This window comes from Oryctolagus cuniculus, chromosome 7 (assembly GCF_964237555.1).
Source record: "Oryctolagus cuniculus chromosome 7, mOryCun1.1, whole genome shotgun sequence".
Classification (NCBI taxonomy): Eukaryota; Metazoa; Chordata; class Mammalia; order Lagomorpha; family Leporidae; genus Oryctolagus; species Oryctolagus cuniculus.
This window is the reverse complement of record NC_091438.1, coordinates 57,769,187-57,784,110: the sequence shown is the minus strand read 5'-3', so window position 1 is coordinate 57,784,110 and position 14,924 is coordinate 57,769,187. Positions and strand designations below refer to the sequence as shown.

Sequence of the window (14,924 nt, the reverse complement as noted above, 5' to 3'; positions counted from 1 at the left end):
TATAAAACTGAAACTTTCCTTTCTAGACTTCAGTTCTAATGACTCAGTATTGTAAAGACTGTGGCAAAGGTGTACATCATATAAGGAAAGATGGGCGCTAGTGTTTCTAACCATCAGCATGCATACTTATCAGGTATGTCATAAAAGAAAAGTTAAACAGAGATTTACCAGTTCTCACTGAGTAGATGATAAGGCAGCTAACAAAGACGTAGACTATTCTGAGAGGCCTGGCATCCTGAAGGCAAGGGTTAGACAGAAACATTCTCAGCAGCCCTAACACTACATGTGTCTGGTTCTCCTCCTGACTCTTTGCTCTTTTTCAAATTGGGAGATGTAATTCCTACAACTTTGTTCTTTATATACATAACTTAGCTATTTTGTATCCTTTACCTTTCCATGTAAATTTTAGGACCAACTTATTAAACTCTGCAAAATCCCTCCTACAATTTTGATAGGTACACTATTAAATTTCAAGATCAATTTGGGGAGAATTACCATCTAAACAATAGTGGGTATTCTAATTCATCAACATAAAATCTTTCCATTTATTTAGATTTTCTTAAATTTCACTCAGCAATAGTTTGTAGTTTTTAGTATGCAACTCTTACACTTCTTTTGTTAAATTCATTCCTAAGTTACTTGTTCTTTTTGATGCTACTTTAATTGGAACTGTTTTCTAAATTTCACTTTCAGATTGTACTACTGGGCTCACTAAAGGAGTTGAGAGTGCTCCCTCCTCTCTTATTTTCTGAAGGGATTCATGAAGGACTATTTTTATTTTTATTTTTTGAAAGATTCCTTTCTTTCTCTGAAAGGCAGGGTGACATGGAGGGACAGACAGAGAGAGACTGAGAGAGAGGGAAACAGATCTTTTGTCTACTTGTTCACTCCTCCAAGTGGCCAGATTGTTTCAGATTGTTTAGTATAGTATGTAGGTAGATTATTGATTTTTGAATATTGTTCTTATATCCTACGATCCTGCAGATCTCATTTCCTAAACGGATCCTCTTCTTTTCCAATATTGATTTTTTTTCTTAATTTCTTTTTCTTGCCTGATTATATTGGCTAGAACCAGTAGTACTGTGCTACACAGAAATGGCGAGAACGGACATCCCTGCTACATTCCTGATCTTAGAGGATTAAGTATGGTGCTTACTGTGGATTCTTCATAGATACTCTATCAGGTTGAAGAACTTCCCTTCTTTTACTAGCGTTTGTTGATAGTTATTATCATGAATAGGTGTTGAATTTTATCAAATGTTTTTTCTGCATCTATTGTCCTATCTATTTATTAACGGTGCATTCCAGATGTTGAACCAATCTTTTGTAAGGTAAATTCTATTTGGTTCAATCCTTTTTATACATGGCTGAATTTAATTGCTAAAATTTTGCTGAAGATGCTTGTGTCTCAATTCATAAGGGCTACTGTTCTATAGTTTTCTTAAAATGTCCTTGGTGTTGGTATCAGGGTACTATTGGGCTCACCAGATGAGTTAAAGAGTGCTCCCTCCTTTATTTTCTGAAAGGGTTTGTGAAGGACTGCTTTTATTTTGATTTTTTTAAAGATTTCCTTCTTTTTCTGACAGGCAGGGTAACAGAGAGGAACAGACAGAGACAGGGACTGAGAGAGAGAAAGAGACAGATCTTCTATGTACTCATTCACTCCTCCAGGTGGCCCACAACAGCCAGGGCTGGGCCAAGCCAAAGCCAAGAGCCAGGAATACCATCCTGGTCGCTCACATGGGTGGCAGGGGCCAAAGAACTTGGGGCACATTGCACTGCCTTTCCAGGCACATTAGCCAGAAGCTGCATTCAAAGTAGAGCAGCCAGGACTTGAAATGACACTCTGATAAGGGGTGCTGGTGTCGCAAACAGCAGCTTAACCCACTGTGCTACAACACTGGTGCTGATATTACTTTTTTCTTAATGTTTGTAAAATAACTTATTTTTAAAATCTTAAATCTTTGTGCCCATTGCTTTTAACTTAGACAGTTTTGGAAATGAAATGAGTTATACAACTACATCCCAGAAATTATTAAAATAATAAAGTGTCTAAAATTTCAAGCAAGGTACTTTTAAAATGCAGAATACTATGGAAAACAATATAACAATTATTTTAAAATTTAGGAAAATGGAAACATTTACTTACTAGGTAACAGCTCCCTATCAGCAGTCTCTGTGCAGCTGGGATAAGGATAAAATAGATGTCCTTTCTCTAGTGGGTATGGAATCATTCTAAAAGCTGAGCAAAAGAAAAAATATACCCATTAACATTTAATTCTGTCTTATCATCCTACACAACACATCAAAGCTACTTTGAGACATTTTTATAAAATTATCAAGGTATATTATTTTCTTTCATAAACACTTTAGATAGATGAAACAAACTAAGCAAGAGAATGAATAAAGATGAGAATAAGATTTATTTAGAGAATAATGAATGGTCCAGTCTTCCTGTATAAACCTAAAAGGAGTGTTGGATGGAGCTGATTAGATGCTTTTTTGCTTCCATCTCTTCATTACAAATACAACAGACTTAGGCCGGCGCCATGGCTCACTAGGCTAATCCTCCGCCTAGCGGCGCCGGCACACCGGGTTCTAGTCCCGGTCGGGGTGCCGGATTCTGTCCTGGTTGCCCCTCTTCCAGGCCAGCTCTCTGCTATGGCCAGGGAGTGCAGTGGAGGATGGCCCAGGTGCTTGGGCCCTGCACCCCATGGGAGACCAGGAAAAGCACCTGGCTCCTGGCTCCTGCCATCGGATCAGCGCGGTGGGCTGGCCGCAGCACGCCGGCCGCGGCGGCCATTGGAGGGTGAACCAATGGCAAAAGGAAGACCTTTCTGTCTCTCTCTCTCTCTCACTGTCCACTCTGCCTATAAAAAAAAAAAAATACAACAGACTTAACTTCACAGTGTAAATTCTACTTCTTAAAGGAATCTTCAAAAAATTGCAACGTGCTTATTTTTGTACCTATTAACTGCTGGCAACCTAAAAGAGCTCTCTGTAGTTCCTAACTTCACATGTGAGGTTCTCCAATGTTTCTATGGGCAGAGCTGAATCTATATCAGGGGTCATCAAAATACAATCCTTTGGTCAGATCTGGACCATCACCTGTTTTTGTTTGTTTGGAAGATTTGAAAGGAAGAGTTGGAGAGAGAGAGAGAGAGACAGAGAGAGACAGAGAGACAGAGAGAGATTGATCTTTCATCTGCTAGTCTAATCCCTAAATAACCGCAATGTCTGGGGCTGGGCCAGACTGACAGCAGGAGCCAGGAACTCCCTCCCAGTCTCACACGTGGGTGCAGGGGATCCCAAGGACTTGGGCTATCCTCCACTGCTTTCCCAAGTGCATTAGCAGGCAGCTGGATCAGAAGTGGAGCAGCCAGGACTAGAATCACTGCCCATATAGGATGTTGGCATTGCAGACACCAGCCTAACCCACTGTGCCATAACACCAGCCCCCTACCACCTGTTTTGTAAATATCTTTCTATTGTAACACAGCTACATGTTATCTAAGGCTCATGCTACATATATTGAGTAGCTGTGACAAAGACTGTATGGCTTATAAGCCTTTACAGAAAAAGTTTGCCCATTCCTAATATAAATTATCACTAACTCTTGGAGTTTTATTAACAGAGAAATCCTTATTGATCTACTCTACTAATTAAGTACTCATCAAAATTGTGATAAAGTTGTTTTTCCTTTAATGGTTTGCTCCATTAAACTTTTCTTGAAATATAGATTTGGTTTTGCCACAATAAATAGTAGTTATTTGCCCAAAGTCATAGAGCTTATCAGTGATAACATTAGGAAATCATTCATTAAGCTTCATGAACTACAGTATAAACCATGTACTTATTGAAAATCTTCTTTGGGTTAAGCAGAATGTTAGGCAGTACACACACACAAGATGAATGAGATAGAGTACATGGTTTTGAGGAGCTTATAGTCTACTAGAGAAAAAGCAAAAGAAAGTCTAATCGTTCAAAGACACTCAGTTCCTCAAGTACATATCAGTTTTATTGATCTTTATATTGTCAGTGTCAAGCACAGTGTATGATCCTTACAAACGGTGAATGCAGAGGTTCACTGATTTTCTTGATTCAAAAACATATGGTGCCATTCATGTCTCAGTAATTTTTTATGGTGTCACAGACTGAAATAAATATCTAACAAGTTCGTTTACTAAACAGTGAGTCAAAACAGCAATTTGGGAAAAACACACACATTAATTGAAAGTAAAATAATTTTCTTATTCCATTTTTGAATAAGCATCATCTCTTATTGATGAGGTATATTATGAGCCTGTTGGACACTGCACAACTTCTTAAACCTTGGAACTAGGTTGGAACTATTATACCTTTTTTTTTTTTTAAGTTTTTTATTTATTTAGTTGAGATGCAGAGTTACAGATAGTGAGAGGGAGAGACAGAGAGAAATGTCTTCCATCTGCTGGTTCACTCTCCAAGTGGCCACAATGACCGAAGCTGTGCCAATCCAAAGCCAGGAGCCAGGAGCTTCCTCCAGGTCCCCTACATGGGTGCAAGGGCCCAAGGGCTTGGGCCATCCTCCACTGCTCTCCCAGGCCATAGCAGAGCGCTGGATTGGAAGAGGAGCAGTTGGGACTAGAACCGGCACCCATATGAGATGCTGGCATCACAGGTGGAGGATTAATCCACTGTGCCACAGCACTTGCCCCAGAACTATCATCCTTACTTCCTGTTCTACATGGTACTTCTAGTCATCATAGCAACTCACAAAAACTGACCTTTGCAAGGATAGAACATTTAAAGGAATGGAGAGTAACTTAATATTGCATTGCTAACTGTCTGGTGCTAGCAGTTTGAATGGTGTCTAACTGATGTTATTGTGTTTCCATTGAAAATGTAAAATATTCAATAGCATTCTTGTGACTATCCCAAGGTATCTCATGCCAAAGTTTCAGAACTGACTGGGTTAATCAATCTTAGTGAGTGAGCATGGGATTGATTTTTGAATTTTTACTGATAGTTTTTAGAAATTGAAAATTTCTAAAAGAATTATTACACAAATCCAACTGATAAAACATGTTGATTAAGCTCCCTCACTTTCTTGGTGGTTGTAAGACATTATGAATAAGACACCCCGGAAACAGTTCTAAGAAATAGTCTAATTTATTCTCCAAAGGAGATATAAAGATGCTAATAAATAGATGAAAATTTGTTCAACATCAATAACTATTCGGAAAATACAAATCAAAGTCACACTGAGATTCCACTTCACAGCTATTAGTATGGCTATTATTTTTTTAAAAATACAGAAAATAACAAGTGTGGGGAAAGATATAGATAAACAGAAAATTTTGTGCATTTATTGCAAGAATGTAAAATGGTACAGCTGCTATGGAAAACAGTATAGCGGTTCCTCAAAAAATTACCAAAAATTTTAAGATTGAGACATTGTATTCCTAGGTATATGCCGCTAAAGAAATGAAAGCAGGAATTCAAACAGATATATACACCAATGTTCACAGCAGCATTATTCACAATAGCCAAAAGGTAGAAATGTCCATTGATGGATAACTGTTTAGCCAAAATGTGGTATATACATTCAATACAATATTACTCAGCCTTAAAGAGGAAGGAAATTCTGACACAAGCTGTGAAATGGTTGAACCTTGAAGATGTTACAAAAAGTGGGAAAAAAAACTAGATACAAAAGAATAAATACTGCTACAATACCACTTACATCAGATAGTCAAACTCTTTTTTAAAATTTTATTTATTTATTATTTTTTGACAGAGAGAGAGAGAGAAAAGGAAGGAAGGAAGGAAGGAAGGAAGGAAGGAAGGAAGGAAGGAAGGAAGGAAGGAAGGAAGGAAGGAAGGAAAGAAAGAAAGGTCTTCCTTCCGTTGGTTCACTCCCCAAACGGCTGCTACGGCCGGCGAGCTGCGCTGATCCAAAGCCAGGAGCCAGGTGCTTCTCCTGGTCTCCCATGCGGGTGCAGGGCCCAAGCACCTGGGCCATCCTCCACTGCCTTCCTGGGCCACAGCAGAGAGCTGGACTGGAAGAGGAGCAACCGGGATAGAACCGGCGCCCCAACTGGGACTAGAACCTGGGATACCGGACACGCAGGAGGATTAGCCTAGTGAGCCACATTGCCAGCCAGTAGTCAAACTCTTAGTGACAGAAAGTAGAATGGTAGTTGGGGCTAGAGGGAAGTGGGAATGGGGAGTTATCATTGAATGGGTATAGAATTTCAATCTGGGATGATGAAAGATTCAGGAGCAAGGTGGTAGTGACAACTGTACAACAGTGTGAATGTGCCAAATGCTACCGAACTATACACTGAAAAATGGCTAAAATGGCAAGTTATCTATGTTATGTGTATTTTACCACATTTTTTAAAAAGAACAGAGTGGATACTAGTTATGAGGAAAATAGTTTCATGTTTTTTACATCTGAAATCAAAACAAAAAACCAGACCAAATTTTAAAATATTAGAATAACAGCTCAACCACATTAAAAAACATATGTGCCAAATGGTATAAACTTTCATTTTCCTCCCTTACAAATGTTTAACTGAAATGAACATATGGCAGAATATCTTAACAGTTTCTCATTTTACTTTTCCCAAATATGGCATCAATATAAATAAATTAAGCATTTCTTCTACCAGTAAACCAAATATAATGCTACTGGGTTCACTCTGATATCAATCTGAACTACAAACTCCTTACAGAACTCCATCTCACTAGAAAAGACTGCCTGTGTATGCAATGAGTCATCAAAGAGATTAACGTTGCATTTGGAACGGAACACTTACTGCCTTCCCACGTGCACTGTAAGAGATTAAGAGCACCTTCTATTCGCTTCCAGTGCTGAAGATGAAAGAAAGCATAGGCAATTGCTTCACTATCACCCCGTTTCAGAATGTGTTCTGGAGGCAAAATCAAACTTTTCATCTCTAGTAAATACTGCAAGAATAACACACACAGAAAAAAGAAAAATGAAATTGTGTTAAAGTCAAACACCCACAAAAAGTATATTCAAAATGTTATAAAGTCAAATTGATTTTTAAAAACCATTAAACTAGTGGAAATGACATGAAGATATTATTGATTACATGTGTAGAAAATGCTTGTATATGCAAATTTCAAAAATCAGAATATCCCTATAGGTAAAAATAACGTGATACACAGCTTATATGACCTTGCTAAGTACAAAATGGAAAGTTCAAGATCAGGAAATAATATAAGAATAAATATTTATTTCTGTAAAAAAGCATTAAAGACTATTATACTTAGTAAATAAGCCAGTCTCCAAAATATAAATATTACATTTTCCCTGATTTGTGGTAATATACAGAATACAGAAAAAACACTTATGTATATGAGTGAAATTGACATTTTGAAATTTGATTGTTGTTTACAATCCTTGTCTACATTTCTGAGGAACAGTGGTTTTTCTACTTGCTACTTGTTGAATTCTTTATTTAGTGGAGGGTTAAACTTGTGATTATAAAGTAAATTGGAAGTATGTCGTGGCTGATGCTGTGGTGCAGTGGGTTAAGCCACCTTCTGCAACACCAACATCCCATATGGGCACCAGTTCAAATCTTGAATGCTCCACTTCTGATACAGCTACCTGCTAATGTGCCTGGCAAAGCAGTGGAAGAGAGCCCAAATGCTTGGGCCACAGCACCCACATGAGAAACCCAGAAGAAGCTCCAGGCTCCTGGCTTCAATGTGGCCCAGCCCTGGCTATTGTGGCCATCTGGGGAGTGAATCAGCAAGTACAAGATCTCTCTCTAACTCTGACAGTCAAATAAATAAATAATTTTTTTTAAAAAGTATGTTATTGTAAAAATTAAAACAAAAATAAGAAAAGGAAGAGGGAGGGAAGTATCATTATGCTCTTAAAACTATACATATGGGGCCAGTGCAGTGGCGTAGTGGGTAAAGCCACCGCCTGCAGTGCTGGCATTCCACGTGGGTGCCAGTTCAAGTCCCGGCTGCTCCACTTTCAACCCAGCTCTCTGCTATGGCCTGGGAAAGCAGTAGATGGCCCAAGTCCTTGGGCCCCTACACCCACGTGGGACACCGGGAAGAAGCTCCTGGCTCCTGGCTTCGGATTGGCGCAGTTCCGGCCGTTGCAGCCATTTGGGGAGTGAACCAATGGAAGGAAGACCTTTCTCTCTGTCTCTCCCTCTCACTGTCTGTAACTCTACCTCTCAAATTAAAAAAAAAAAAAAAAAATCTTAAAAAAAAGAAGTATATAGGAATATGGATAGGTGGTATTTTTTATTTAGTTTTATAACAGTTTTATTGATATACATAATTCACATACCTTAGAATTCAATTTAGAATGTACAACTCAGTGATTCTTAATGTATTCATGTCTGTGCTATCATCATCAAAGCTGATTTGAGAACATATTCATCACCTATACCCTGTAACTAAGAAAACCCTGTACCCTTCAGTTACCACCCTTACTTCCCTATTTTTCCATTCCTCTCAAGCAACAAATAGCCTATTTTCTGTCTGAACAGCCTTGCATATAAATGGAATTATATGAAATGTAGTCTTTGTGACTGGTTTCCTATACTTACATGTTTTGAAATTTCATTCAGGTCATAGCATGTATTGGTACCTCAATTCTTTTTATAGCTGATTAACATTCCATTGTATGGACACACCATATTTTGTTGACAGACATTTGGTTGTTTTCATCACCTATACCCTGTAACTAAGAAAACCCTGTACCCTTCAGTTACCACCCTTACTTCCCTATTTTTCCATTCCTCTCAAGCAACAAATAGCCTATTTTCTGTCTGAACAGCCTTGCATATAAATGGAATTATATGAAATGTAGTCTTTGTGACTGGTTTCCTATACTTACATGTTTTGAAATTTCATTCAGGTCATAGCATGTATTGGTACCTCAATTCTTTTTATAGCTGATTAACATTCCATTGTATGGACACACCATATTTTGTTGACAGACATTTGGTTGTTTTCACCTTTTAGCTGTTACAAATAATGCTGCGAAAAACATCAGTGTGCCAGTTTTGGTGTGAATGTATGCTTTCATTTTGCTTGGGTAAATATCTTGGATTAAAAATGCTGAGTCATATAACAAATGTATGTTTAGGAGGTATTATGATTTAGAGGCTAGAGATAAAGCATTGAGGAAATTTGAGTTGATATTTAAAGATGGATAAAATGTAGATGAGTAGACTGCAGGGACCTATGGGAAAACAGTACATACTGAAAGCACAGGACCATCTTGAACAAAGGCACTGAATCATGATAGCATAGTGCAAGATGTGTTTGAGACTTACAAATGTGCCTGTTAAAGAAGTTAGTCTATCAATTCTTCTTCACATGAGACTAGATGCTATCTTAAACTCCTAAAGAAAGTACTTTCCCTAATATTAGAATCCACAACAAAATAAGTATAATCAGTTATTTCACTAATCAAATGTTCTAATTATATGAAGGAAGATAAAAAATTAACCAGGTATACTTTGTCTTTAATACTGAAGTGGTAGTTGAAAATAAAACTTTTAAGAAAACATTTAGTCAGCCAAAGACTTCCTCTAAGGACTGAAACCAGAAGGCAGTTCTTCTAGAATAAATTTGAAAAAAAAAAAAAATCTCTTTGATTCTAAACCACTTGATACCCAATTATGTGTCATAAGGCCCAAACCACATTAAGTTCTATTATAAAATATAAAAAAAGAAACATTCCAGAGTGTCTAAAAAGATAAGTTCTCACATTTCAAATTCTGGGTCCCCATGTTCTTATATAAACCAATAAGCTAATACAAATTAAAGTGCTGAATTTGTGAAGCAGTATTAAATGGCTACAAACTATAGGACTGTAGAAAGAATCTTAAAAATAAGAATTTGTGGTGGTTCCAAAAATATAAGCCTTAGATTATTAATATATATATACTCATGATACAAATACATCTAAAATATTTTTTCTTGTTTATGAAATGTGCCTTTCCAACAATTACTAAGCTTAACGCCCATCTTTAATTACTCTTACTCTTGATGACTCTGTCCAAAGTGTAAGCAAGCAGTCTGCTTATCGATTTATTTTAGCAGATGTCACAAACTATAAGATTATTTACTAATCCAGTTTGGGGACTTAACATTTCCCATTCAGTTTCTTAAAGGAATGCAGCAGAGGTTGTGTCCTGGTCAAGCAAAGCCCATTTGCTGCCTGGTTGGGTTTTCTCCCCTTAGTGCCTTGGGTCTATATTCAGGAGGGTAATATTCTTTCTAATCCTCTCTAATCCTTACCCATTTTTTTAAAACACAGTAAAAGATCATTCACACCAGGCGGCTGTGGGAAAATGGACTCAAATAGCTGACCTCTGACATGACTCTATGCTTTTGCAAGTGCAATAAGAGCTTCTTCATAGGAAGCAAAGAAAATGTGGCAACCACAATGGAATCACCATCATAAAAAGTATCTTGTTTTCAGAAGATAACTGTTAAATACTTAAACCAGGTCCCTTTCTACTAAAATTCTACAAGTATCTCAAATTATTTTCAACAAGTTTTAGGACCCATAAACTTTTAGTTAAACCCTAACATGATAATTAGTATATGGTAGAAACCACTTAGCAAAGGTAAGCAGATATTCAATTAAAAATTATTCAGTAAAATTTACATTATGAAAAATATCAATTGATATGTCATGAAAATACTTTAAGAATCTATTTATTTATGTGAAAGGCAGAGTTACAGATAGAGGGAAGGAGGGAAGTGGTGATATTCTCCATCTGCTGCTTCATTTCTTCAATGGTTGCAATGGCCAGGGCTAGATCAGGCTGAGGCCAGGAACCAGAAGCTACAAACCTCTTCTGGGTCTCTCACGTGGATGGCAGGGGCCCAAGCACTTGGGCCATTTCTGCTGCTTTCTCAGGCTCATTAGCAGGGAGCTAGATCAGAAATGGGGTAGCTGGGACATCCACGGGCATCCATGTGGGATGCCAGCATCGCAGGCATTGGCTTGACCTGCTTCACCATAATGCCGGCCCCAAGAAAACACTTTTATTTTTTTCTAAAGATTTATTTATTTGAAAGTCAGAGTTACAGAGAGAGAGGAAGAGACAGAGAGACATAAGAGAGATCTTCCATCCACTGGTTCACTCCTCAAATGGCCACAATGACGAGGGCTAGGCCAGGCCTAAGCTAGTAGCCAGAAGCTTCTTCTGGGTCGCCCACGTGGGTGCAGGGGCCCAAGCACTTGGACCATCTTCTGCTGCATTTCCCAGGCACATTAACAGGGAGCTTGATCAGAAGTGGAACAGCAGGACTCAAACAGGAGCCCATATGGGATGCCAGCACTGTAGATGTCAACTTCACCCACTGTATCACAGTGCTGGCCCCAAGAAAATACTTTTTGGAACAACACCTATAAATCCATATCTTCACTGCTTAATAATCTAAGTGATAATTCCAGTATTAAATAAACACATATGGTATACTTATTAGGAAATATTTCAGGATTTTATGTAAAAAATCTACTATTTAATAATTTTAAAATCTTCCTTATGCTATCTTACTTTTTATTATTATGTTCTACCTACCAGCAAATGTCCTTTCTAATCTGACTTTAAGACAGAGCAATTTTGTTAGTTTCTAATTAGATCCTGAAATAAAATTTGATCCCTAAGGTATAAGCATTTGGCCTAACAATTAAGATGCCTACATCACTGCAAAGCCTGGGTTCAAGTCCTGGCTCTACCCCAGATTCCAGCTTCCTGCTAATGTGTACTCTGGGAAACCGCAGGTGATGGCCCAAGCAATTTGGTTCCTGCCATCCCCACAGAAGACCTGAACTGAGTCTTGGTTCTCAGCTTTGGCCTGGCCCAGACCCAGCTATTGCAAGCATTTGGAGAGTAAACCAGTGGATGGGGGCTCTTCCTTCTGTTTGTCTGTCTGTCTGTCTCTGCCCTGCTGTCTCTCAAATAAATAAATAAATAATTTAAAATTTTTGATCTCCAAAAATATAAAGGAAAATCTTTAAAGAAACATGTTTAAAAAATAAGGTGTAGGATTATTCCTTTTTTTTTTTTTTTTTTTTTTTGAGAGGCAGAGTGGACAGTGAGAGAGAGAGAGAGAGAGAGAGAGAAAGGTCTTCCTTTGCCGTTGGTTCACCCTCTAATGGCCGCTGCAGCCGGCACCTCATGCTGATCCGAAGCCGGGAGCCAGGTGCTTCTCCTGGTCTCCCATGCGGGTGCAGGGCCCAAGCACTTGGGCCATCCTCCACTACACTCCCGGGCCACAGCAGAGAGCTGGCCTGGAAGAAGGGCAACTGGGACAGAATCTGGCGCCCCGACCGGGACTAGAACCCGGTGTGCCGGCACCACAAGGCAGAGGATTAGCCTATTGAGCCACAGCGCCGGCCAGGATTATTCCTTATTAATATCCTTTGCCACTGACACTCAGGAGTTTCTGCTCCCCACATAGGCTGTAAGTTACCACACATTGGAAATGTCCACACCCATCCTATTGTACTACAGTACCTAGCACATGACACATCCTAAGGCAGGCACTAGAATACCAATTTTAACTGAGTCAATTTGATATATACAGCTAAAATATATCCACATTCATATTTCAGTTTTCACTTACATATATTTCCTAACTCTCTGGAAAAACTAAAACCAACAAAAACCATACTACCTACACTTTACTTTCAGAATTTAAAAGGTTAAAGACTAAAAGATAGTTTTTTAAAATTTTACTTTAGTCTTTTATTCTGCTTAGAAACTCACATGCTCAGTGTGAAAAAAAAATAAACATAACAGAGTTCTGCAGTAGAAAATGACATGGGGCCGGCACTGTGGCATAGCGGGTAAAGCTGCCACCTGCAGTGTCCACATCCCAGATGGGCGCCGGTTTGAGTCCTGGCTGTTCCACTTCTGATCCAGCTCTCTGCTGTGGCCTGAGAAAGCAGTAGAAGATGTCCTAAGTCCTTGGGCCCCTGTGCCTGTGTAGGAGACACCGAAGAAACTCCTGGCTCCTGGCTTTGGATCCGCACAGCTCTGGCCATTGAGGCCAACTGGGGAGTGAACCAGCAGCTGGAAGACCCCCCCTCTTTCCTTCCCCTTCTCTCTCTCTCTCTCTCTTTCTCTCTGCCTCTCCTTCTCTCTCTGTGTAACTCTTTGAAGTAAAATAAAATCTTTTAAAAAATATTTTAAAAAAGAAAATGGCATATAATGTGTTTAGAGAAAATAATCTGATTTATGGTTGTCTGGATTTCTTTTTTATGCATAATATATGGACTCCATTTCTCCAAAAAAAAGATGAAACAATTATGCAAATCACTTTTTACCTCATACCTTTTCCTATTTCTATATAAATCTAACATTTTAAATTGCTGCATAATAGTCCATTAAAAACTGAGTTACTTCATAAATTAGGAAATACGGTCATTTTGGAATTGTACTATCAGGCTTAAAAGGGGAAAAATTGATACCATTAAGCAAAACTTGTAAAAATAATTAAGTCGTATGGCTTAAAATTTTCAGAAAATGGGGGCTGGAACTGTGGTGCAGTGGGTTAATCTTCCACCTACGGCACCAGCATCCCATATGATCACTGGTTCTAGTCCTGGCTGCTCCTCTTCCAATCCAGCTCTTTGCTTAGGGCCTGGGAAAGCCCTTGGACCCCTGCACCTGCATGGGAGACCCAGAAGAAGTGCCTGGCTCCTAGCTTCTGATTGGTCCAGCTCTGGCCATTGCAGCCATTTGGCAAGAGAACTAGCAGATGGAGGGCCTTTCTGTCTCTCCCTCTCACTCTACCTCTCAAATAAATAAAAATCTTTATAAAAAATTTTCAGGAAATGAGGATATAAAATTTGACTTGTTAACTTAGGTTTTTATAGCTAAGTAGTTTAGAACTACAGACATGTCTATTATCAACATTTATTGAGTGCTTATTATGTTCTAGGCAGAATATTGGATATAAAATGATGAGTATGAGCCCTTGTTCACAGAGAACCAAGGAAGAGACATATAAACAAACCAAAAAAACAAGATAGATAGAAAGACTGAAAAACAAAAATTGTGATTGAGATACTGAATGAACAGGGAAGAGAGAACCATTATTTCTGTTTGGGAAAACTGGGCAAGACTCCTTTATAAAGGAGGTATCAGATGAGCAAGGACTTGAAAAATGAGTAGGTGAAGAACCTGAACACATGTACGATGGTAGTGAGATATGATGCAACAAGACCAATCCAGGGAACAGTGACACTGGAGAGATAAGGAACCAGGCACAGTGACAAGGAGGAAGGCTAGAGACAGATTCCAGGCTCAGCAGATAAAGGACTCCAATATGTGTATCATTAAGGGACTGGTTCTTATCCTAGCAGCAATAAGGAACAAGCAGGAGTCTTCACGCAGTGTCAGATGGGCTGTTTAGGTAGAGAACTCTAGCAAGAGGAAGAGCAGAGATAGGCCTGCAGGCAGAGAGATCAGTGAGGAATCTGTTTTCACACTCCATGTAAGATGATAAAGTATTTGAGATGATTTCTCTATATTTGTATGCTAAGAAATGCACTGAAAAAGTCTGGTAATATATACACCAACAGAAACAAAGCTATTTCAGAGAGGTAGACTAGGGAAGGAGAGAATTTTCTAAACTTCTGAGGTGTCTGAATTTTTTAATCACCTATTACTTTTATTATTATATTAACAATAGCATTTTAAATGTTGGTAGTGACAGCACACAATGATCAGTGGCAGTGGGATACAGCAGATAGCTTGATCTAAAAGATATTTCAAAGGTTATAATATGAGTTGGTAGTCTGCAAATGGCAACGTTAAAGGTTAATGAAGAGAAGAAGACAATAAAGCCATAAATCAAAATGCAGGCATAGGAAGGAGAGGCAGTGTAGGGAAAACATTTAAAAATAATTT

At 38.6% G+C, this 14,924-nt stretch overlaps 1 protein-coding gene across 26 annotated transcripts in view; it reads right to left on the bottom strand.

The window, feature by feature from the left end:
• The window catches only part of ST7L (suppression of tumorigenicity 7 like), a 229,180-nt gene that overhangs the window by 149,704 nt on the left and 64,552 nt on the right, over window positions 1-14,924 (bottom strand). For 24 of the 26 annotated variants that reach the window (XR_007923918.2, XR_007923919.2, XM_051857380.2 and 21 more), the window contains 2 exons: window positions 6,804-6,954; window positions 2,150-2,242 (listed from right to left, as the gene is read on the bottom strand). Coding sequence is in view for 24 of the 26 variants with exons in the window: in XM_051857380.2 (XP_051713340.1) it covers window positions 2,150-2,242; window positions 6,804-6,954 (244 nt within the window). In the remaining 2 variants the exon portion in view is untranslated. The remainder of the gene's footprint in view (window positions 1-2,149; window positions 2,243-6,803; window positions 6,955-14,924) is intronic. The other 2 variants (XM_070077860.1, XM_070077861.1) reach the window with 1 other exon arrangement.